Source organism: Drosophila virilis, chromosome 3 (genome assembly GCF_030788295.1).
Source record: "Drosophila virilis strain 15010-1051.87 chromosome 3, Dvir_AGI_RSII-ME, whole genome shotgun sequence".
Classification (NCBI taxonomy): Eukaryota; Metazoa; Arthropoda; class Insecta; order Diptera; family Drosophilidae; genus Drosophila; species Drosophila virilis.
The window spans coordinates 16359848-16386043 of record NC_091545.1 but is presented as its reverse complement, the minus strand read 5'-3'; the positions used below and the strand labels follow the sequence as shown (position 1 = coordinate 16386043).

General features: G+C 37.9%; 3 protein-coding genes and 1 long non-coding RNA gene across 6 annotated transcripts in view; 3 read left to right on the top strand and 1 right to left on the bottom strand.

Annotated features, from left to right (window-relative positions):
• LOC6623061 (cationic amino acid transporter slimfast) lies at positions 1-13528 on the top strand. Of its 2 annotated transcripts, none has more exons than XM_015175136.3 (3): positions 1-229; positions 10629-11246; positions 11313-13528. In XM_015175136.3, the coding sequence occupies exons 2-3, from the start codon at positions 10631-10633 to the stop codon at positions 12530-12532; spliced, it is 1836 nt and encodes a 611-aa protein (XP_015030622.1). In that variant the 5' UTR covers positions 1-229; positions 10629-10630; the 3' UTR covers positions 12533-13528. The 2 variants fall into 2 exon arrangements, with proteins under 2 accessions (XP_015030622.1, XP_002047662.1); XM_002047626.4 differs by lacking the exon at positions 1-229 and adding an exon at positions 7431-7592.
• LOC116650694 (uncharacterized) overlaps positions 10238-26196 on the bottom strand; it is a 147143-nt gene continuing 131184 nt past the window's right edge. For both annotated transcript variants that reach the window (XR_004303741.2, XR_004303740.2), the window contains one exon: positions 10238-10279. This is a non-coding gene — a long non-coding RNA (uncharacterized lncRNA). The remainder of the gene's footprint in view (positions 10280-26196) is intronic.
• LOC6624645 (cationic amino acid transporter 3) lies at positions 14057-16209 on the top strand. Its single transcript, XM_002047625.4, has 3 exons — positions 14057-14740; positions 14800-15312; positions 15441-16209. Exons 1-3 carry the CDS (start codon positions 14128-14130, stop codon positions 16052-16054), a joined length of 1740 nt encoding a protein of 579 aa, XP_002047661.1. The 5' UTR covers positions 14057-14127; the 3' UTR covers positions 16055-16209.
• LOC6624634 (uncharacterized) lies at positions 24550-26038 on the top strand. The gene is made up of 2 exons (XM_070208202.1): positions 24550-24685; positions 25152-26038. The coding sequence occupies exons 1-2, from the start codon at positions 24683-24685 to the stop codon at positions 25821-25823; spliced, it is 675 nt and encodes a 224-aa protein (XP_070064303.1). The 5' UTR covers positions 24550-24682; the 3' UTR covers positions 25824-26038.

The window sequence follows — 26196 nt, the reverse complement described above, 5'->3', positions numbered from 1 at the left end:
TATACAAATTTCCAGTTTGTCACTTCACAAGTCTTGACTTTGGTGTTGTTCTTTAAAGTATAAAATAAAAGTGCATAACAATTTGTGAATATATTTCAAGCAAAGTTATTGTCGAGTGCATTTCGTTGAATGTTGTGATTTACGTGCAGAAATAAAAAAAAAATAAATAAACTGAAGCTTACAAACATTATTTGCCAATAAAACAAAAGGAAGCGAGCAACGAAAATAGGTAAATTGCAAAGCTAAAATAAGCTTGAAAATATCTGAGTGTCTAATTTTTCAATTTAATGGCAAAATTTGATTTTTATGTGAGCGCCTGTTTTTTTTTTTTTTTATAAACAATGTACTTTTTCTTCATCCTTTTGTTTTTCAACGCTTACCGATCTTTTTAGAGATTTTTCCCTTCTCGTTTTGCTTGGCAAGCACTTTCTTTCGCTCTCGCTCTGTACTTTATCTTTATTTTCATATAAACTAAGCAAGATTTTAGAACATAAATGACATCATTTCTTTCGGTCTTTTTTTTTTTGGGCAAAATGTTTGTTTGTTGTTCTCTATTCTACATTTGGCAGCATGGCATATTATTTTTCTTGCCGGAGTTACCTTTGAGATCTTTGTCTATGTCAATGCCAATCTCGACTCATTTGTCAATTTGAGCTGAGAGTTTTTCTCTCCATTTGCTTACCAAAAGCGGGGCTCTTCAAGTCTCGCAAAATGATGTGGCGTTAAATTGAAATGGAAGCAAAAAACACTTGCAATGATGAATGAATAATTTAAGCGACCATAATTCTAAATACCACTTAAGTTCTATACTCTATTGAATGTAATTTATGATCCAAGGTCTCTAGGTTTTGCCATTTCATTTCTGGCCACACTTATGACCGATTGTATTACAAGGAATTTTTTATTGAATGGCCCCCTGGCAACAAGTTCTTTGCAGGTTCAAAATACTCAACATCACTGATTAAAAATAATCTATTAAATTATCGGCACATGATTAAATATGATTTTCATTTGTTACTTTTGATGATTATCTAAAGCACACTTCTTGAAAATTGAAAAAAAAAAAAAAACAAACCGATCGATTAGCTGAAATATAATATAATATACATAGTTTAATTTGACGTTTGTTCATAAAAAGAAGTCCTATCAAATTTTAGCCCTGGGAAACAATATAATGGCAATTCTTATCAAGTGCAAGACACGTGACAGTTCTTAACTATCAAAGGGCAGTAAAAAGTCTTACCGAATTGTCTGTCTTACAATGTAAATGCAGATAAACAAGTTAAACTATAGATGGACGTTATGGGAACTCTCTGTGCAAATGAGCTGTTAAGTATTCAGTTACTATTTATATATAAATCCATAAATAATTAAGCACAGAAATAAAGTATGAATACCGAAGAATGAACAATTTATACAACAAGCAGTAGAGATCGTGAAGGAAAATGAAAAATATCAGTAGCACAGGCGTAAGACCCTAATATGGTTTAGCTTCTTATACACTCTTCGAAGAGTTACTGGACTTGTTTTGCTTGGTTGGTAGGTAGCTATTTTTTTCTTTCCAGCTCACGTACATTTTCTTGTAATTAGCTCGCTTGAATAACCCTTGCAACTAACTGCCTTTGACTTTTTCGCAGCCGGCATGCAAACGTCAAGAACGGTTCACCCATTCATAGGCGCCGTCAACTCCGTCAACTCCCAACCCTTCCAAACCGTTCTGAATTAAAAAAATAAACACCGCATACGGTGCTTCAAAGTCACAAACAATTTTCAAGCAAGGCTGAGCACTCAACAAGCCGCATTAAAATACAAGCCATTGTTGTAAATACCCGAACAGACCGCAACTCCCATGTTTTTCTCCATAGATGAACAACAAATCTTCCATCTAACAGGCGGCCGTTCATTTCAATTTCGTCGTTTTTAATGGCAAATTATAAACAATATTTGTTACTCGACCCTTCAACTAAAAACTCAAACTTTTCAAAAAAATTACCTAAAAAAAGTATATATTTTTTTTATTGCATTATTTATAGCAGAGGGCGAGTTCAGTGCCTCTACTCGGCTACTTTGGTAAATTACATTGTGGAGCTCGAATTTCACAAGACTTTGCTGTACAATTTGCAATAACAGGCTGACTGCGCAGATAATAGGTCTAGAGATAGCAAAGTTGCATTCCAAACTTGAAAAGGGCTTTTTATTTGTATGTAGTACGTATTGAAGGAGGTTAGCTTAGCAGAGTTACAATAATAATACCACACACTCCTATATACTCTTTATAAGAGTGAAATATAAGCTATATCAAAAAGTAACTTAAATTTATGATATGCTAAGTTAAATGTATAAGAGATCTACATAACAGCTAAGTATCAATAGGAACAATAGGACCTACAAAAACTTCTAGGTCGGGTAACTTTTTTACTTGAACTTTCTTCTCTTCTCTTTCTATAGCTAAAATAGATAATACTAGTATAATATACTCTGTTCTCTTTTATAAGAGAGGAATAAAGTGTATATTAATATGGGCACCCACACTTTAAAGGCTGTTACTGAATGCTTTAGTATAAAGGTTAGAAGATAGGATAAAAGAGTATATACTATAGAGGATAATATATACAATAATATATTTTACTGCATGTATAATCAGCTAAGATAATACTAGCATGTCCAACTATTAGCATGGAAGTCGATTCCTGAATTCCTTCGTTAATCAGTACTAGTCTGATATATATCCAATGAGAGCTCCTGAGCTTGAAAATCTCCTCTAGCCGTAGTAGAAAATTTTGAAAAAATGATTCCGTAACCTGCACTGGATGAGCTTAGTATACTAAGTATAACAATGGGATAGAATGATCTATATATTTAAATGTGCCTTGTTTGTGTGTCACCTTTTTGTATTCTTATCGTAATGCAACCTTAAATAGCATTATTAATGGCTCAAAATAAAACCCCCCGCAATAACTGTAATCACCTGAACTATATGCTATGCAAGTTAGCGATTGTGAACTCACATCACGAGTCGCTCGTGCCTTAAAGTCTGTAAATATTTGCCAGAAAACGCGTACATAGAGCAGATCATAAATTATATATGCCGCAGTGGCGTAGACAAATGGGGATAGGGTATAATATACACAAGTACCCGACAACTGGCAAATGTATTCTAGTAATTCGATTGATTAAAATGTTGTACAGTAAACAGTACTTAGTAACTGAAGCGCCCCTCTCAAAAATATATTGTGACACTGCTAGGGAAAGAAAGTACTTCAGTCTTTATCTAAACAAGACCTTTGCAAATGTCTTAACTTCCAATTATAAACACAGACATACACATGCCCAGATAATTCCAGGGCACGGGTTGACTTCAAGATAATGAACGAAAAAACCCGAAAATAAAACAGACCAACTGCTAAACGAATCTGTTATCAAGTCGTCGACACAACATGGAAATTATGTTCGCCTCAGTTGAAATCGTCATAATGTGCAATTATCTCTTATCTGAAAGTCTGGCAAATGCTTCATAGATGAATGGTGCCTACTTTAATTGCAATGGCTATAAAGGGAATCAACTTTTATGGCCCAGAGGCCGACTTTGCACTTGCCAAACGCGTGTTTCCCTAGACTCTGGGGTTCTGACTGTCGTTTTATACTCAAGATGTCTGGCCAGATGAAGCACCAATTACGCATTTGGCAAGCCATATAATTTATACATTTATCGCTAAAGAATTCTTATGGTACTAAAAAAATAAAACAAAAAAAAAAAACTTTCTAAATTGGAAATGTTTATGATAGCTATTTATTAGGGGGGATTATAAAATAACTAATGATTTTCAAACTATATAACTTGAAGATTGAGTTTTAACCCATATAGAGAGGTTCGAATTCTTACGTTAGAAAAATACAATTTTTTGTATTATTTCGTTTTTAAGACATCTAATCTCAAAATCGTGGACGTAGAAGATTCGCAAAACTTTCAGATGATCGGCAATGTAAAAGAGCTAAGTAAAACATATAAGAGATCGATCTATGTCTTCTTATAAGAGATGTTTTTACTGGTCTATGTGTACTTTTATACGGGAGGATAAGAGTTTTGCCAGATTGTAAGGGGCAGCCAGCTGCTCTATTGGTATACTAAAGAGAAATGGTATATATATTCTATAATATATTGAACTGTAGAATGCAATTATTATTATCGTATAGTATAGAATACTATACTATGATATGTCCATACCTGGAAAGGCACTTGCCCAACGCGTGTTACCCTCCACTTTGAAGTTTTGAGTATTGTTCATACTCAAGATGTCTGGCCGGATGAGGCACATATTATGCATAGAGGAAGTCATATAATTTATGCATTTATAGCAGAAGAATTCTTATGGTACGAAAACATTTCTAAATTGGGCTATTATAAATTAACTAACTTGTTTCAGCTACGATCTTTTTATAAGTACTATAGTAGAAATTTAGAAAGAGAAAAAAGCAGTGCACAGTTCAAGTAAAGAAAACATGATCGCATTAAAATATAAGTTACTTAATTTAGTTACGATTTCGATTTGAAAATCATTAAAAAAACTTTTATTTTTAAGTATTTCTATATTGTATGCGAATAATAATTTTATTTAATTTACTACTGGGCTTCAGAATTATTAAGGGTGTGCTGGCTGATTAATTTATTAAATAATTATACATTTTTGACGTTCCCATTGAGCGTATTATAAAATGATATAGTTAAGCATCGAAGTTTTAACAGTTAAGTGTGTATCGAATCAGTAAAGAGATCATTAACATATAGACAACGTAAATTAGAGGATTTCATTGGAAATCATAAAACCAACAAGTGTTTCACTTTTATTCATTTTATGGTTGCAGTGTATAAATAAATACGTTAGGTAAATATAAATCGAGCTACAGAAAAATATGCAATTACGATCCATAAATTAAATGTATATTATAGATATGATATCAAGAGCTGTCATATATATATATTCAGTGAATGATACTGCAGATAAATGTATCTAAGGTATGTGAGAGTTATACAAAATGACAATAGAGAGCCGCAGACACCTTGTAAAGGTGTCAAAATATTTGCGGAAAGTCAAAGCAAAATATTGTCAGTTATAAAAAGTTGACAATAAAAAGTGTAAATATTTGCAAATAATTGATCAAAATTAATTGGGCCCAATTCAATTAGCAGACAAATTCGATATGCCTAATAGGGAAGGTAAATTGTGTCTGTGACGTCCCTGGCTTACTTAATGTCTCACCTGTGTGCGTTGGTGACGTCAAAAGATCTCATCGAACTGTGAATTGAATCCGTAATGGAGAGCTCTAATAAAAATTTTAAATACTGATTGCGCTATAAATGTGGTTGGCTTGAGTTGGGCTAGTTTAGTCGGTGGGCTTCTCGATTTCATTTGATGTCATTAATCGCAAACTGGGCCCGTTGCATGTCGATTTATCTATGGGCCAAGAAACTCGCTTTGGAAATCTACTTATTTGCGGCGTGATTTGTTTTACAAGTTTGTCTAGCAGTTCATTTGTGTTTCTAGCTTGGTTTTTTTTTTTTGTATGTTTTTGGCTGTATTCCACATTCGAGAAGTTTTTTGAACATACACAGAAATAGAAAAATGCGTCAAGTCATTGATCTTGCTCGAGGCCTGGCTCTGAACTTTGGAGTCTATTTTGAGCCATCTGTTGGTCAAGTTGATTTTGATGTTGACTGGTTGTTGTTGTTGTTTTTCTTTTTGGCCGGCAATTTCGCCATAGAGTCTTGTGGGTAATGGAAAATTACTGGGCTTGTTGGAAATCTTGTTATTCAGCATGCAAATGCGTCGAACTATGCAAAAAGCGACTTCATGGTGTTTGTTATGCGATCGATCCACCAATCTACCCACTGTTGATATTCGTTGCACTTTTTCAGCTCTTCATCTTTTCCAAAGGTATTTCAAATTATTGATGAACTTGAATTAATATTCAGGCGTAGAGTTTTAGAGTTTTTAGCAGAATTTAATCGTTTTTCCAGCTAAATTTCAAAAGTTTTCTAAAGTCAATTATCTCCTATTGCATATTTGAAAAGTTTCTTATATTTTATTGTTGTTAAATAATGTAAATAAAAATGCGAAGAACTTCATTAAATATTCAATTATAGACTTTTCTAGTTTTTTCAGCAGTAATTTAAATAATCTATAAACAAACACTTTTCATAGCTCGTTCAGCTGAACCGTTATTAAACAGTTTGTCAACAAGTATTTTTCCAGCTGTTTCTAAAATCAATATGCATGATCTACCACCACCCACTCTGTCGATCCAAAGCGTAACTGTGCCAAGGTTAATTCCTAGGCGCTTATAACTTTGCTCTAGTTTTAGTCGTCATCATTACAACCTGGACGCATTCTATGAATTTACGTTTCAACGTGTGTTGCGCTCCACATTTTTACGAATTACATATATTGTTGTTGTTGTTGTTTGTTCGTGATTTGTAGAGTCAAGGGTTTGGGATTAGTTAGGCTCGTGCTGGGGGACGGACGTGTCTGAATGTTTTCGGCGCTTATCATAAAGAAAGAGCCATAAGCTCGCTTACAAGCGGACAAGTGGCCAGTAAATGTGTTTAACAAGCTGTCAACGTTTTTCCGATATGCGACCCAGAGTCGTGCGACTAATCAATGGCACGAGCGCCATACGACAGCGAATGCCATAAACACATAACCAGCCCGAATGTGAGATACCCAAGGCATATATGATCACAGATAGCATAAACACATAACCAGCCCAACTCTGAGATACCCTAAGACGATATAAGATAGCATAAACTTATAAGGAATCTAGTTGTGAGATACCCAAGGCTTATATGATTAAAGATAGAATAAACACTTAACAAGCCCATCTGTGAGATACCCTAGGTTTACATGGTCTACATGCTGTAATCGTATAATTCAGGCCGCAATCTGTATTATTCGACATCATCTTTAAGAAAACAAAACGTGATATTCTAAAAACTTATGCCGAGCTTATAAGTTCTTGAGTTCGCCAAAATACACGTTAACGAACTAATACGCCCCATCCCTACCACATATGCTCAATATACCCTGTAAAGCTAATCACCTGTGACGTCAAAGGTCGTTCGGTTAACTTATCTTCAGCTGAAAGGGTTCAAAAAATTGATACAAGACCAAACGAGCAACTAATCTTGGCCAAATTCGCTACAAATCGGTTTTAACCGGAAATCCAGAGCTGGATGGAAAATACTGCAGCATTCAGTTGTCGTCGTCGCCGTCGTTGCCGTCGTTGTCGTCGGTTCGCTTTCGTTAAGAAAAAGTTGTTAACAAATAATTGTTGCTGTTGTTGTTGTTGTTGTTGTCATTATTATTAGTGGCCGGCAGCCAGGGCAAGGCTTTAAGCGTTCCAACGCCAACGCCGCACGATCAGAATGACTTTGGAGCGCGTCGCGCGCGGTCGTTAATATTTGGTTGAGTCTGAAGTTTTGTTTGGATCGAAATAAAGCGCTACCAACTTTAAGTAGAGCCGTCAGTTGATGTCAATTTGTGCTTAAAGTGATATTTTGTTGGGCCTAAAAGTAAAAAAGGCAAAAGCCTAAACAAGTATGTGTATATTTAAAAATGCTAAACAAAACGTAACAAAATACTTAAATCTTAAGTGCAATATTCAAAAGGACTAGTTAATAAGTGTGTGTGTGTGTGTGCTAGTAAATATTGGAAAATTAATAGAATTTTCAGTGAATTGAAGAGCTCGACGTTAATGTTTAAACAAATAGAATGCAAAAGTATCTCGCGTACAAACTCATTAAAGAATATACAATAATTAAAAAAAAATTATCTATAAAAGTTTACAGCCTCTGATAAAATTGTGCAATTTACAAACCGCAAAGGTTGCTAAAGTTAAACGCGAGCTTTTATCACAAGAACACTTTAAAAAAAAATTATAATATATAATGATAAAAATATATATATTATAGGAACAGGAAAAATAAACTCGAAATAACTGAACACGCAAGAGCCACATGCTCAAATCCAACCCACAAACAACTATATAAATTTATTACTAAAAAACTAGTTTCTTTTAGTTCTTGACCCAATGGATCGGGATTCATGGATCTAGCCAATGTCGATTTAGACTCGACGCTTATGAGATCATGTGCAATAGTCTAATACGAACTTTAACCGTGTTTCCATTTGAGGTGTTATCAACGCACTTGAAATCAAGTACAAAACATTATCTCGGTTCGATTAGAGTTGAAGTGAAAGTACTTTTGAATGCATACGACTTTCATATATTTTGTTTTTACTAGATAATACTTGAGTTTTTCAAGGCGAATCATAAATACTCGCTGGCTAATTAAGTGTATAACCACAGTAAATCATACGAGACTAAAAGGCTTACAATTTCCACAAGATATTCTTTAAATTCGATGCGCTCTGCAATGCCAATTATAATTTGAAGTTAACTTACTTCCTCAAGCAGCCGATTATACCTGAGTATATGTATATAAACATATATACTTATATATATATACAGTCGAGCATAGCGACAGTTATGGTCTTACCCTTGTATGGCACGTGCTTAGCATTAATTAAACGAATTCAATAAGGCACTGCTATAGCGACTCGATCTGTCCTAATTTGTATGCCCAGCAAGAGTCTATAAGGCGATTCAAATTTGACCCACAAAATAAGTGACCTTCGCACTGAGTTACGTGGGAAAATGAATGGTAGATGTGCTCATTAATCAGATACATCATCCAATATTAGATGCGGAAACAGGTCTGCCATGTTTGGACTCTAGTCAACATGGGTTCCAAATTGAATACGTTTTGTTATTGGTTACTTATCAATTGTGTCCATGAACAAAAGTCAGATTAACGGCAATAAAAATGAACGAAAAATGAATTGTACACGATATTGACTTTGACTTTTCGACAGTTTTATAGCAGCGTTCGATTCCATAAATAAATCCAAAATTCACTTGTAATTACATCAAATTCAAGTGTTAAAACCAAATGTTATGGATTACCGATTCGCACAAAAAAAAAAATTGAATAGAAAATAAAATAAAGATTAGATAGGCGTGGTCGGGCGCGTGCTTTACCAAGTTCCTGGAATTATTGACATTGGATTATTATGCGCTATTAAAATGTCTGAAGTATCGTTCATGTCGTAGCCGCAGTCGACCCAATATAATATTGGCTAGATATTGCCAAATTTGATATCAATTTATTAGTCCGGATAGTAAATACATATGTTACTCAAGTGTAGTCTGCTGATAATTTATATTCTATTGAAGAATAGAGGGCGCATGATAATGCCATCAATTATATGATGTTTAAGAACCAATATTAAGGCTCTGCAGATTGTGGTAGAAGTTAATCAGAAAGAAATATAACGAATATATTCTATATAACAAACAGATATATCCCTTGTTTATTAAAAGAAATGTTAATATTTTGATACGACATCTTTTAAAGTTACCGCTTCTATTTTATCACCTGTTTTAATTTTCAAATTGCGCTCACTTCACCTTAAATATGTTTAAATATATACATACGAACATACATATATGTATATCTGTATATATCAGAGTGCTAATGACTTTAGTAAATTGCTGTTCTAATTGCTGTTCTAATGTCTATCGAATAACCAGCAAAAAAACCATTCGCTTTTGTAAATCAAACAGATTACTAATCACAAATTTCAATTGCAAAGCAAAATATATATGTAAGAATTACTTGAATGTTCTGATAGACTTGATTTGGGTGGATCTATAAAACACAACTTAATCGCATTTAATGCCTTGTTGTGTCTGTCTTATTAAATGTTGTTATTGTGTGTTGTTTCAGCCGTGTTTTGGTATGACAAATCGCATTCAGTTGGCCTATTAAAACAACTTGTTGCAAAATGGAAAAGCTTGAGCTCGAGCGTCACAATTGCCGCCTGTAGCTTATCGACAGATATTGAGGGCTCTGGGGGATAAGATAAGATAAACATGACCTGGACAATGTCTAAGCGATCAGTTCGCCTCATATCTTTATAAAGCATATCAAGTAATGCGGCACTATGTGCACACATGAAAATATTCCACATGATTCACATGCTTCTTGAATGAAGAAATTATATTGTACTTTTCCAACATGAAAAGATTTGGGAATAACAAAGCCTGTTAACAAGTTGTATTGCACACACATTTTAGAGTAATATATAATTAATATGTGAAAATATAAATATACACTTACCAAAAATATACAGAGAGACAGTCTTTTCTAAAAAACACATCCCTGAAATAATACAAGAAGTAGAGATTGTGTTAGATTTATAATTAAATGGCAAATTAATTTAGCATGATTTTAAATTTGTGAGAATCGCATAGAAGGGCATATTTAAAATAACGATTTACTCGATATTTATTTTCAAAATATGTTTCAATAAATTGAAAGATGAGTTAAAATGTGTTACATTAATAAAATTGAAAGTAAAAATTGCATAATAAACTATAGCAAGACTAGAACTCAATCAATATAAGCATTATTATACGAAATATAACAAAATTGAGTAAATATAACAATTATTTTAAAATAAAAAAAAGTAGAAACTGAGTGATAAAATATAACCACTTTTAATTTGCAGTCATGTTTAACTTGTGGAAAGCCCTCACCCGCCGTAAAACGGAAGATGTGCATGAGAGTGAATCAAAGTTGGCCCGTGTGCTCAATCTCTTTGATCTGACAGCGCTCGGAGTGGGCAGCACATTGGGGCTGGGCGTCTATGTGCTGGCCGGCCAGGTGGCCTACAATATAGCAGGTCCAGCGGTGACCATATCCTTTCTGATAGCTGCCGTCGCCTCGGCATTTGCGGGCATTTGCTATGCAGAGTTTGCGGCACGTGTGCCCAAGGCGGGCAGCGCCTATGTGTACAGTTATGTGACCATTGGCGAGTTTGTAGCCTTCACCATTGGCTGGAACCTGATACTGGAGTATGTGATTGGCACAGCTTCGGTGGCACGTGGCCTGAGTGGTTACTTTGACTCGTTGATCGATAACAACATGTCCAAGGCGCTAAACGCGACAATGCCCATCAAGGTGAGCTTTCTGGGCGACTATCCGGACTTCTTGTCCTTCGGCATGGTCCTGCTGCTGGCCGCCCTGCTGGCCTTCGGCGCCAAGGAGTCCAGTTTCTTGAACAACATATTTACCACCGTTAATCTGGTGACCATTGGCATTGTGCTGGTTGCTGGTGGCATGAACGGTGAGTAGCACATTGATTTTCCTTCAGTTGTTACAGAATTAGTCTAGAATACCGTCTCATTCACAGCCAATCCGGACAACTGGCGCATTCCAGCCAGCGAGGTGCCCGATTGGGCTGGCACTGGCGGCTTCATGCCCTACGGCATTGCTGGCGTGATGGCCGGTGCCGCCAAATGCTTCTACGGCTTTGTGGGCTTCGATTGCATTGCCACCACCGGCGAGGAGGCCATCAATCCCAAGAGGAATATACCATTGGCCATTGTGGTATCGCTGATCATAATCTTTCTGGCCTATTTTGGTGTGTCCACAGTGCTGACAATGATGCTGCCGTATTATCTGCAGGATCCGGATGCGCCATTCCCGAAAGCATTCGATTCGGTCGAGTGGTATACGATCAAATGGATTGTGACGATCGGAGCTGTGTTTGCGCTATGCACCAGCCTGTTGGGCGCCATGTTCCCGCTGCCACGTATACTCTATGCCATGGGCAACGACGGCATTCTGTTCAAGCGTCTGGCCAATGTTCATCCATATACAAAGACGCCGCTGCTGGCCACAATAGTATCGGGCATATTTGCGGCGATTATGGCCATGTTATTCAACTTGGATCAATTGGTGGACATGATGTCCATTGGCACACTGCTCGCCTATACGATTGTGGCCATTTGTGTGCTGGTGCTGCGCTATCAGGATGAGCAGATGACCAAAGTGGTCTCGGTGCGTGCTCCGAATGTCTGCCGCCAGCTGTTCTGCAACTCTTTCAAGGAGCCAAACACAATGACCTCGGCCATAACCAAAGTGGGCATTGTGGTATTTGCCATATTCTCCATCATTTGGTGCATCTTCATGAAGGTATTCGAACTGCAGGCAACCGGCGGCATTGTCTCCCTCAGTGTTGTCGGCCTGATACTCATCTGTATATGCGTTGTGATTGGACTGCAGCCGGTGTCCACCATAGAGTTGACCTTTAAGGTGCCACTGGTGCCGTTTGTGCCCTGCCTGAGCGTTTTTGTCAACTTGTACCTGATGTTCCAGCTGGATTTGTACACCTGGATACGTTTCCTTATCTGGATTGCCATCGGTTATTGCATTTATTTTGCGTACGGCATTCGCAAGTCCACACAGATCACACGTAATCGCAATCATGCCGAGGTGGCCGCCAATGCCATGCAGAATCCGGATAATTTGGAACAGCATGAGAATCGCGCCTTCGAGCCGGACTGGAAGGTTGAAAACGGCATCAAGGCCTTGCAGCCGCCCCCCTATGGGTACTCTGAAAAACTCTAAGTCGGCAGTCGGAGACTCAAATAAGTATTATAAGTTGCCTTGTAGATTTAAGCTGACCTCACACCCGACTAATAACTGAGCCAATAGATTCAGAGATTCAGATTTGAATTTTCTTTTGCAAACAGTTTCTTCAGCAGTTGGTTTACCACTTGCAATTGCAAAAATAATTTCACCTTTCGTTAAATTACTTTATTTTTGATTATAAATTATCCTTCGAAATCCGTCATTCAGGCTCCTTTTAAGTTGTAAATAGACATTTTGTTCAGTTGAGTGGCATGTGTGAAGCCAGCTTAAGAAATTTAAAGTTAGCTGAGAACGATTTTCGCCCCGTAGCACCAACCCACTTATCTTGCTAGTAGCTCCATTTATACCCTGAGTTTAGCTTGCATGTGTTTGTGAGAGAGATGAATAGATTGCGCATAAAAATTAAATGATTCTCCTTGGACGAATGGGCAGCTCCTGTTCCACGTAGAAAACTCGCGAGTTGTTGCGTTCGACGAGGGATTTGTTATTTTTATGCGCCAGAAATTTAGACACACACGACTTCCTAAAGGCCGCTTAATGCAGACTTTTAATATTATTTTCTTTTGATATTTTGTATTCGTATTCGATTTTTATTTTAGAGACTCATTTATGATTTTGATTATTTTTTTTTGTTTTTTTCGTGAACTTTGCTGCCTTTCATTTCTGTACATAATGCCCCCATATTGTTGTGATATTTGTAAATATATATGTATATAGATTTATAATGTTCGCATATATTTATATATATATTTGTCACAATTCTTGTTGCCGTTATGTAAATGCAATTTGTATCATAATATTAATATTGTCATAGATTTTTATGCAATTGTACAATCCTAAGCTAGTTCTGTATTTAAGTTATTTAGCTGATAAGTTAATGCCCCTACCGAACATGTTTTTATATTTGTTCACAGAAAGAGAAACGAATTTTTCCCCAAAAGTAATTTGTTAAATAAAACGAAATGTACAAAAATTAAAATGGGTTTGATTATTGGATGGTAGCTATAAATCTTATCAAATTAGGCATACAAATTCTTATAGCATGAACATTCCGTACCCCACCTGGAGTTCGTGTTTTTCTCTTTTGGCTTATCTTATCGTTAGGCTTTCATGTTTAATCAAACGAGTCTTGACCAGCAACAAGACTTCGAGAATTGCCTCGTCAGGATTATCAGAAGAATCTACGAAACACCATATTATAAAGCTGTCAAGCAAATTATTGGCTCACAATTGAGTTACAACTTTAAGGAGCAAAAAGCTCTGAATATATCCGGACCAAGCTCATAAATGTCTTATTTCAACATGGGCTGAATCGAACAATTGAGCAACCATTCCAGATTTCCAGTTCATAAAAGAATAAAATCGTATGAGCTTTTTGACAATTGCTAACTCGCCGCTCAAGCTTACGAATTTACGCTTTCGCTACTTGCGAGGTCAAATTTTTCAACTCTTCGACTTTCAAGTCAAACAGACAACAGCTTAGGCCGTCAGTCAAATTGTTCACACACTTAAATCTAGTTATCTAAACATTAACTATTTAACACAGTTTTGTTTTGCTTTTAAAATTGAGAATGTCCAAAAGGTTCGGTACGCAGTTGTCGCGCCGCAAGATCTTCGAGGATGATGGTCCCAAATTGGCGCGTATTCTCCGGCTCCACGATCTAACGGCGCTTGGAGTGGGCAGCACCTTGGGATTGGGCGTTTATGTGCTGGCTGGTCAGGTGGCCCGCCATATAGCGGGTCCAGCGGTTGGCATTTGCTTTGCCATTGCAGCAGTGGCTTCGCTCTTTGCCGGCCTTTGTTACGCAGAGTTCGCTTCCCGCGTGCCACGTGCCGGCAGCGCATACATCTACAGCTTTGTGACAATGGGTGAATTTGTGGCTTTTACCATTGGCTGGAATCTGGTGCTGGAGTATGTTGTCGGCACGGCGTCCGTGGCACGGGGCCTGACAAGCTATGTGGATGCACTGGTGGAGTACAAGATATCGGGAGCTCTGATGTCCATAGTCACATTCGATTTCAAGTATATGTCGCACTATCTGGACTTAATGTCCTTTACCATGATTCTGTTGCTGACTTGCCTGCTTGCGGTCGGTGTCAGGGAATCTTCTTGGCTGAACAATATCTTTACCGTGCTCAACTTGGTAACCATTAGCATTGTCATCGTTGCTGGCGCTACAAAGGGTAAACATTTGTCTGGACTTGGTCTCCGATTTACTTTTAAGAATCGCTTATCTCCTCAGCTGACATCGAAAACTGGGAACGTGCCCCTAGCGAAGTGCCGGATGGACATGGAACTGGTGGATTCTTGCCGTATGGCATTGTTGGTGTGATGGCGGGCGCGGCGAAGTGCTTTTATGGCTTCATTGGCTTCGATTGCATTGCCTCCACCGGCGAGGAGGCCGTTAATCCCAAGCGTGACATACCCCTTGCAATTTTGATATCGCTGCTAATCATCTTTTTGGCCTATTTCTTTATGGCCGTAGTCCTGACCATGATGATGCCCTATTACCATATCGATCCTTTTGCACCACTAACCAATGCCTTTGCTTACGTTGAAATGAACGCAATCAAATGGTGCGTAACTGTTGGCTCCTTGTCTGCACTTTGCACCGCCTTGCTGGGCGCCATGTTTCCGCTGCCGCGCATCCTTTATGCGATGGCACAGGATGGGCTCATGTTTCACTACTTTTCGCGCATCCATCCGTGGACTAAGACACCAATGATAGCCACCATTGTCGCAGGATTAGTCGCGGGTAAGTTTACATGCTAGTCATTCTTGCCTTTTATTTAGACAATCCCTAAGATAGAGAAAGCCATTGAGAGGCGGAGATTTTAAAGAAAACGGACAACTTTTAATGCATTTTACTTTTTACGAAACTAGCTATAATTGCGATGCTTTTAAATCTGGATCAATTAATTGAACTGGGCACAATTGGTGTTATGCTGGCCTATACGATTGTCGCCATGGGCGTTGTAATGATGCACTACAAGGACGATAAAACCAATTCAGAGAATGTGACGGAAGTTAGCTTTGTCACGGTGTTGTTCCAGATATTCAATATATCACGCACAAAGGAATCGAGTTCCTTTACTGATTGCTTTGTCCGCATTTTTCTGCTGATATACGTGACGCTCTGTGTGCTATTTTGCGCTTACTTTAAGTTTCTGCATTGGAGAACAATTTACGGCTTTATCCTGTTGGGAGTTACAGTATTTCTAATGATATTCTGTATGTTGGTCATCTTTATGCAGCCGAAGAGTACAGACTTTCCAGTATTTAAGGTACCTCTAGTGCCATTCATACCCTGTCTAAGCATTCTGGTGAACATATTTTTGATGTTTCAACTGATGACATTCACCTGGATAGCCTATACAGTCTGGATGATATTCGGTTATATCGCATATTTCGGGCTAATGGCGGTACATTTTTTAGTGATCGGTCTCACCATGAAATTAGCTGAAGGACAATTCCGCAATTTAAAATTCGTGGTGTAAAATCGCTAAATTGTCAGATGTATTTTTCTTTTCTAAAAACATTTTTATGTTTTAAGCTATATTCCTATTTGGATAGCCATAATGTGTACGTGTATTAGCAAAAAAAAAGAAGTAAAATGTCCAGACCCGCATCAAATGAAATAAATATCGTTAAAAAAAAAAAGCCATATACTAGGCTTAAAAAGGGTGGATCTGCTGCATTCGACTTAGCTCCAAATAGTTGGCTAACCCGCTTAGTTAAATGGCAAAAAAGCTGACTTTGTGCTCTCTCTCACTTGTCTGAACGCAGTTGGGTAAATAACAAGGGCAAGGCAAAAACACAAACTCGAGCCGAAAAGCCAGAGGAAAGTTGCAAGGATAATGCCAACACACACACACCCACGCACACACACACACATGTGAGTATATGCATATCTATGTGCTATGTTGGAAAACGGTCAGCAAAGCGCCACTGAGAAAATAAAATCGTTTTGTGTATCTTTCTTTAGAAACGCTTTTCATTTTTCCATTTGTACGGCGCTCATTTATTCATTTTCAAAGGATTTTCATATGCTGAGGCGTCAAAGTAACCACCGTTGCTGTGTTTCTTGCAGTGTATTGTCACTTGACTTTTTGTATCTACTTTTGTATGCACATCTGCGTATGAATGCAATTTTTCACACGCTGTCATTTAGGGCATTTTTGGTTGTTTTTTTTCGTTTGTATTATGGCAAGATTTTTACTTTGTAGTTTGAGCAGCTAAGCTTCAGAGCGGGACTAATCAAAATATACTCAAATGCACAGTGTATATTCAATTATCTGCACTGTGCTTTATAAATCGATTTAGTTGCGGATCTGCCGAGGCTTCGGCATGTTTAGATCCGAACTTATCGTGAACCACTTCAGCATATGAGAATTTGAGTTGATACAAAGTGTAATTGATAGGTAAATATCATGATGACAAGGTTTTTAATTTGATCAAAGGGGAATGATAGTTTTTTATTGTGCCGCTTGACCAACGTGACGTATGCGTAATACCGATGCGGCCGAATTGAATTACAATGCACGCTCAAAAGTATGCAATGCAATTTGCAGCATGCAGCAGATCAAATAATAAAATTGCCAGCCTAAGAGTTTGCAATGCTGGAAATACCAAAACAAACTATTTGACGCCCAATTTCCGCGTCGCAGCCTCGCAATGCCCTAACCATGGGTTCAGCCATACAAGAGAGCTAATTTAAATTAGTTTGTTTTGAATATGTATTTCAAATATTAATGCACGAATCGAATACTGTGTAAGCTTTAAGCTATCTTAGCTTGATAAATATTAAAAATAACATAAGTTTTTTTTTCTGTTTTCTAACTGCACAAAACATTGGCTTTCAACTTCTCAAGAGAACATGTTATGTATTTTTAATACTTTTATTTGACTTTGAGTTAGAGTGTTGGCCAGGTTAAAGTGCCACGTTAACCGATATTGCCCAAGCACCAGACCAAAACTCTTTAGAAGACCACACACTCGCACACCACACACCACACACAACACACAAACAAACACACGCAAACACAGACACACGTCGAAAGAGATAGGCAAATACAAATACACACGTGACTGTAGCTGTAAATAAATAAACAATAATTTGAGCCACGTTTATGTACGAATGTATGTGTATGTTTGTCGGTGGCTGAGTGTATGTGTGTGTGTGTGTGTGAGTGTTTGCTAGCATAAAATGTAATGCAAATGGAATAGGTAGCGAGCGGGCAGAGGAGAATTGGAGTTGTTAGAGGAGGCAGCGAGCTTGGCGCTCATTGCGCGCTGCGGTTTCATTTGTGAGTTTTAATTAAATACGTTTAAATATTTGTTATTTCCGACAGGCAGACAAACCAAACGACCATCTAAAACAACAACAACAACAGCAACAGCAACAGCAAAGAGCTTCAGCAACAGCCACCTGGCAAATATTAGCGAAAAATTAGCAAAGTATTTTAAGCGCAACATGTTCGTCCTGTGGTTTTCAGCGTCAAATCCTCTGGCTGCATCCTCACGCGGCTTCAGTTCCAATGTAAGTGGACCCCTGCGTCCGTGTTGGGTCTGTGTATTGGGTGTACACACGCACACGCACACACACATCATTTTGTGTATTGTGCGCTTGTTGCGTGTGCATTTCATTTATTTATAAATAACGCATAATTAATTTAAAATGCGTGCCTGAAATTGCCGTTAAGTGCTTAATCCTGTAAATGCAACTGGACACGCACCTAAACAGACAATTTTCTGGAATCCACTTGTTTCCAAATGCATTCTAAACAATGCAGCTGCCAAAATAAATGGCTTATCATTTGTAATACACTAATTGCTAAGGTCTCTCAAAAATGTTTAATCTGCAAATAATCATGCGAGAGTAGAGTTATAAGAGAGCAACACGATCAGTGCAATTTTTGTTAATTTTCAATAAAGGGCATTCTTAGCCATAAAATAAAGTGAATTGCTAAGAGACTACTGAGAAAACTTGTGTTCAGAATAACAGCTCGAGTTTGCAGTCCCTCGAAACAGTTTTAATTAGATAAGTATCTATCATTGGTTAAGTATCTATCTTATCTAGTCTTAATTGCGAGAGCCAGCGAGCTTAAATATTTTATGTTAATTTTTAAGCAGACTTTATCTGTGCGGTTTACCAGTTCTAACGTATCTAAGATAGACGCGGGATAGACAGGCAGACAGAAGGACGTGTCTCAATTGATTATGGGTTCGAAATGCCTCTTTCTGAATGTTTCATACATGTGCTTAAAACTTATACAACCCATTTTCCTCCCATTTTCTATAGCCTACAAATAGATTGATTCCCTTATATAATAAATCTAATATTCTATTATTTCTCTTGCTTTTCATAGAGCGTAATGAAATGAAAATCCATTACATATTATTCTTAATATTTTTTGGTTTTTCAAATCAACTCATTTTGTTTTGTTTACCAGTTCGTTAAGCCCTTTTTCTAATTACACAAAATTCCCCAGCAAAATAATCAATTAAATAACTGAAGTCCCTTGCAGACTGCAATTATTTTAGAGCTCTCGAAAACCCTGTTTGTTAGCCAGTCAAGAGTAGGGTCAAATAAACTAAAGCCCTAATAATTCCCGAATACCGCTGCTTGATGGTATTTCGGGCCTAACTAACCTCTCGCTTTTCTGACTGTTTAGTTCGCCCTCAAAAAATGGTCAAAGTCGCAAAGTTGAAAATTTTACATGCGGTCAAATTAACTTTTATCGCGTATAATATTGTGCGACCACAACTCGAAACAAGTTTTAAAAATTTAATTTTAAATACCAGGGCAGCGCTTGCGGGTTGAAGTAGGGAGGGGACTGAGCGCATACTCGTATAATAGGCCGATCTGCATCAATTAAGAAAATAATCCGCGCATTATGCGAATAGTATATAAATATTATTTGACAGCAGCCCAGTGGCAAAAACTGTCGTCGAGTGGACAAAAGTGCAACAGGAGACAGGAGACAGGAGATGGGGGACGGCAGACGGGAGAGCGGGGGACAGTTCAGCAATCCGGGTCGGGGATTAAGGGACCATTATGCGAACATTTTCAACATATGCTAAACGAGCGGAAAAAAAAACGCCTGAACCATGTCATGTGGCGGTCGCAAATGATGTTGCTGATGAGGCCAGCGGATGCGGATGCGAATGCGGATACGCATGCGGATGTTTTGGGGCAGTTGATGATAATGACGATGACAGGTGTTTCATGAAGTACACATGACATTTATGAACTGCAAGGACACACAACAAATATGCTTGGCTAACGGCGATTATTGGCAGAAGGAGACGTCATTTAATATGGATATATAAAATACTATGCATACTATTATTAAGGGAAAAGCGCAGACGCATAATATATGTCCTAAAGACAGATTACAATTTTTTAAACGTTTTTTAATCTTAATTGTAGTAAATTAAAGCCCAGTCCTTAAGTCAGCTTATCTAGTCTTAAATTAAAAAAAAAGTTTGCCAAGATCATCAATAAATTTTGTATTATTGATCAAAAATTAAAGCTGTTGAGTTTTATAGATTTTAATCTTGAATATAATTTAATCGCTGGAGATATCGAGCCTCTATCACCTTAAAATATGTATTGAACCGTAGATGAATGAGGGACAAATAAAAATGATAGCCTTTAATAAATATCCCTTTAGTATTTTGTTATTAATTTCGAAAGAATTATTTTGTGCTGATTCCGTGCAATAATTTTTATGGTATTTGTTTTTGTTGGTCGCGGCACATGCGAATTTCCATGAATTGTCCATGACAAACTATTTTGATGTATTTTTGATCCTTTTATTATGGTCATCAAAGTATACATATTATCAAAGCCACCCCCTCAGCCACAAGCCCCCTACCCGTCCGCCTCTTTACGCATCATGCGCTGTTGATTTGATTTACACCAAATGCAAAATTCAAAACTGTTTTCGTTGTTGTTGTTGTTGTTGTCGTTGTCGTTGAGAGGTGCCAGCCAGCTGTGCAACAGGGCGTATGATGAATTTGGTTAAATGCCACAATGCGCTACTCTTTCAAAAGCCGAAAAGCATTTCATGTATGTGCTTGCCACATGCCACATGCACACACATTCCTGCGCTTGTGCATGTATTTACATTTGTATAAAATTATTTAGTTTGTTTATTTAGTCAGCTGCCTGCTGTGCGTAGATAAATATAAATTGTAACCATTTTTATGCGTTTATGTATTTAGTCACATCAAATGCAATTAGTGCGCGTTCAGCTTGTTATAAAGGTGGCAGCTTAATTGGCTACCTTTGAGCTTGGCTGCGGTCGCTGTCAACGTTCCTCGACACAATTACATAACTCTTTGCTCAAGTATTATATTAGATTGTTATTCCTATATATAAGGAATTTCTTAGTTGGTCGTTTAGACAAACGTTCATCGGAATTAATCTCCCGACTCTTTCATATCATAATATATTATTCTCATTTATTCTTTGTCTACTTACGAAATCAACTGAATTCAACAACTAATTGCGCTTGTTGACCGCGCGAAAACTCAATTTACTTGAATGTTTGCCTTGACAAATTTGGCTTTCAACCATGTCAAATGCCATCAATTTGGCCAACAATATTCACGGCAATTAACAAATTAATTGCCTACTTTGAGGCTGCACTTGAAGCCCGCACACAGACACTATGCACACAGATGCCAGTGCAGGCTTTGCTGGTTAAGCTAATTCCCAATGGCATCTTAGTTTTATGGGCAACACACCAACAACAACGTCAACAACGACAACAACAGCAACGACAGCAACAACAACAAAGCAGAAATGCTGAAACGCTAATGAAATTTCCAAGCTGAGCTGCACAGCTGCCCAGGGAGTACAACTTCTGCCCGGTAGGTGGCGTATTTGCAAAGCTTTTAATATAATGACACATTATCAAGGCAGCGAGTCAAAGACACACGAGACGACACAAGCACACACGCACACACACACACACATGCACATGCACACACAGATAACGTAAGCCATGCAGCATAAGCGAGACAGCTTGTTATAGCTATTGTAACAGAGGGAGACGGCAGCGCCAGTGACTGTAATTGTTTGCTTTGCATATACCCTTTACAAAGGTTGTGCAACACTGATGCACTTATAACGGTTGCTCTTAGCAGAAGCTTGAAAGTTCGTTCACATTTGCGCGTTGAATTTGCAATTGTTTTCAATGCTAAGCGAAATATCGCAATAATTTGTAAGTTCAGTTGTGAATAAAACGAATGATTTCGTTTTAGGGAAATATTATTGGTTGAAAATCGACATCATATCAGAAAGTATTTTTACACTTTCCATTAAGTTTTCCCAGGTTTCTTAAATATGAGCGTACTTTTTTCATGTAGGACCAGCACCTCTTACTTTTAATCATTGACAAAGAGTTTAAGAAAAATGTATACAAGTATTGGAAAGAAAAATATGTAAGAACTTGGGGAGAAAAAAAACCTATAACAATTTACCTTAAAGTCGGGGAATATCAAATAATTGACTGTGAATGTAATATATCTGGCAAAAGAATAAAGAACTTATTATATGCAAGATTAGTGCTATATTTTTTCAATATTCAATGGAATGAATATATTTTGCATGGTGCGTATTTACATTGATGTCTGCACCGCTCAAACGTACACTAACAATATAAAGCTTGCTTCATTTTATATGGATTTACTGTCGATTTATTACTGCCGTTGAATTTGTTTTTGTTCAGGTTGGGTTTGCTGCTGATATTACGCATACGTGCTGTCAGACGGCCTATTTGATTGTAACTTCCACGTTGCAAAATGCGATTTAAATGGTTGCCCCCAAAAAATGCAAACAAACAAGCAAACGGAGTGCATCTCCTCGACGCCCTTCTCCCTCGCCGTCTATCACACTTTTGCCTTTCATAAAATATGCAACAGCAGCAACGCTTGTTGCAACAATGACAGTATCAACAACAACAGTTGCAACCAACAGCAGCAGCAGCAGCAAAAACAAGTACAGAAATTGCCAGCGCATCCATTTAATTTCATTTTAATGCACAGCATATCCTGGCAAGGTGTAGCGCCCCGCCTCCTGTCCGGCTCTTTGATTGCCGTATAGCCCATTGTCCTTATGCAGAGTGTAAACAATTTTGCCTTATCAAACAATCGAAACATGGGCGCACATTCCGACAGCAGTGGGCGTGGCCAATTAAATGACTCTCCGTTCCGTTTAATGCAAAACTTTTGGTCAGCTGCATATTATTGCATTTATTGCTCTCATTATTATTATTATTATTATTATTTTTATAATTACTGTCATTTGTATTTGCCCGCTGTCTGTGTTTGCCAAGTGTTGAGCGCATTTTTACGAGCACTCCAAATGAATAATTGTTGTGTTGTGTTTCACAGAAAAGCGAATAAGGGAATGTAATCCAGTTGAAAACAAGCAGGAGTACTTAATTTGGATGTGCCCGACTAGGATATACCCTGAACGTAGCTAGAATTACGATGGCTTTCTCTTAAACATTCAAAACAGTATTAAACCAAAATTTCCAAACTCTACTTAAAGTATTTTAGCCAGTTGTAGTTGTCTAGAGAAGTTCTGCTTCTGCCTGTTACGCACAGTGACGCTAACCCATTCCACCCATTTACAGGGTATAACAAGATTGTTGCAATTGCTAACGAGTATAATAAAAACTAAAGAAACTGGAAACTAGCCAGCAGGTTTAAGTCTTACAAAAATTAAACGACAAAAGGCGCTGTATAAGCTGATAATCCGGCGAAAGAAATTGTTTTGGATTTTTCCTAGTGAGGGGTACTTTTACACTTGGGCTATTTTAATTTTGTTAAGAAAAATATAAAATCGTCGAAGAGCTTTCGCCGACATCTTCAAGCCTATATATTCTCGAGTAGGATAGCGAACTGATCAGATATAGTTCTGCTGCTTAACTTTAATAAAATAAAACATTAAGCAATAATTTTGTTTTCACTTTTTTTCCATACATTGTGGTTGCGCCTTGTCAATCGTTTACAGGGCAATCGACTTTGATGCTGGCAGTTTTGATACAAAAAAATAGTAGCTCATTCGAAGACTCTCGCACTTGAAAGTTGTTTGGTTGTTTTCACTCATGCCCAAAAGGAATATTACTAATTTCTCTAATTTCTCTCGCAAGCTTGACAAAAAGCGAACCTCAAAGAAGCTAAATAAATGTAATCATTTTTTTAAGACGTATTTACATCTTAAACATTACAAGATCTTTCTGCTTATCGAATTCTGAGATTATAATGCGCAACAAAAATGATATAATAATACTTGGCAATACTCATAATGTTAATAGCTTCAAGTGGCTGAGCACAAAAGTAGGAAACAAATTTGCTGAAAAGCCAAAAAAAAAAAAAACAAATCTGAAATCTGTAGCAATATTCAAGGTCAGAGAACGTTTCGAGTGTTCTATTGAGGTACTTGAGCAGAGAACTTGCTAAGTCGAGTGGTAAGAAATTGTTGAAAATGATTCAAATTAAACAAATGTAAACGAAGTTATGGAAATAAGATTACATTAATGTGGCTAAGCCATTAAATAAGCCCAAAACATAGCATTTACTATCCATTGTATTGTTATTTAAGCCATAATACGGTAGCCAATATATTACCAACAATTGTAACGAGAAAAATACGTTCAATTCGAAGATACAAAAGCCACTTCACATGCAAAAACCTGATCCAAAAATAATTGTGCTCAAGTGCGTGGCCAACTAAGTTGAAGGCGGACGTTTTACCAAACGGATCGTGCGCTCGCTGGTTAACTCGTCATAGCCACATTATCAAGTGGTTAATAGAGCCCAAGACGGGCCGTCGTCATCTTTTTGTTTTCTTCTTTTTTTTTGATGCGCACTTGACTTGGCTCCATATTTCATATGTTTAATTGATCGTGTGTTATTTTTTTGCTTTACTTCTTTTGGGACTGTTAATGAAAACCAGATATCTGAGCTGAGATGTGAATGATCCATTTTTCGCTATAAATACGCATTGCGAATTGGACCAAAGCATCATTGGGTTCAATACCTACGACACAGTAACATCTTCAGTCAGTTCGCATAGTTCGTTAGTACACAAGAACTAAAGCTACAGCATGGTGAGTGTCCTTAAATAAATTTAGCTCAACTGTTCTAAAAATTAGAACTCTATAGATAAAAGTTATTACATATCTGAAATGTTAGGAGCATGTTTGGCGCAGGCTTATTAAACTAGAAAGCTCCATAGTTTACTTTTGACAATTTTGAAAAGAACACCTTATAGTTTATAGTACATCTGTACTGAAATGAAAAGCCCTCAACTTTTAGTACAGCTGAACTAAAACTTAAAACTCAATACAATGAGTGCATTAAATTTTTAAAGATATTCACAACATTGAAGCTGCTTTCATATAGAAATAAAAACCTAAATAGAATATACTTTAAAAATGATGTTTTTTAGTACATTTGTACTAAAAGCAAAGATCTCAATGCTTTAAAAAACTGTACGATAGTGATAAAATAGATTTATAGATTTAGCTCGTGCTGGACACATGTTGAACTGTTCTCGATTTTCTTTATTCACAGAAACTCTTTATCGCCGCAATCTCTCTTTGCCTGGTGGCCATTGCCGCAGCTCAATCCGCGGATCCCGCCGTCCAGGACCCATCGGTTGAGTACTTGCCGCCTGTTGGTGATGCTGAGGCTGCCGCTTTGTCAGAGGATGGCTACCGTTACAAGACGGTGCGTCGCCTGAAGTTGCGCCATCGCCGCGAGGTGCCCAGCCAGGAATATCTGCCACCCACACAGGAGTATCTGCCGCCCGTGGATGCCGTCGAGGTGGCTGACACCAAGGTTGCCGATGATGGCTACCGCTACAAGACCGTGCGCAAGCTCAAGTTCCGTGCCCGTCATCGTCGCGATGTCTCTGAGATCGTTGAGCCCTCCAGCGAATATCTGCCACCTGTTGATGTTGAGCTGGCCCCCGAGCTGAAGACCGTGCTGGGCGCTGATGGCTACCGCTACAAGACCGTGCGCAAGCTCAAGTTCCGTCGTCATCGTCGCGAGGCCGATGCCGGTGCTGAGGATGCCGCCGCCGCTGAGGCAACCAATGGCGAATACCTGCCCCCTACTGAGGCACCTGCCGCTGAGGTTGCCGAGGTCAAGACTGCCGAGGTGCCCGCCGAGGGCACTGAGGTCGGAAAGGATGGCTACCGCTACAAGACCGTGCGTCGCATCCGTTACCGTTACCGCCATTAAGCTACTGAGACCCGAACTTAGGCATATTGAACCAAATTGATCCTGATAGTACACAGAGCGTAATAGCCAGGCATTGGAAAAGTTTCCCATTTGGTTAGTTTCCACTTGCTTGGCTAACGCTCGACACGTTCCCTTTCTTCTTAAATACTTTTACCTTTAGTTTGTCATTTGTACTCCCCAAAGCATAATGAATAATAAAGTTTATTCACCAAAAACGATCTTGGTAACGATTCCTTAAATATGTATAAATATATATATGTAAGAATGATGATGATAGAGAGAAAGAGAGAGAGAGAGAGAGAGAGAGAGAGAGAGAGCGAGGCAGAGAGACAAATATAATAAAAAAAGACAACCCCGTAAGCCTTACTTGACC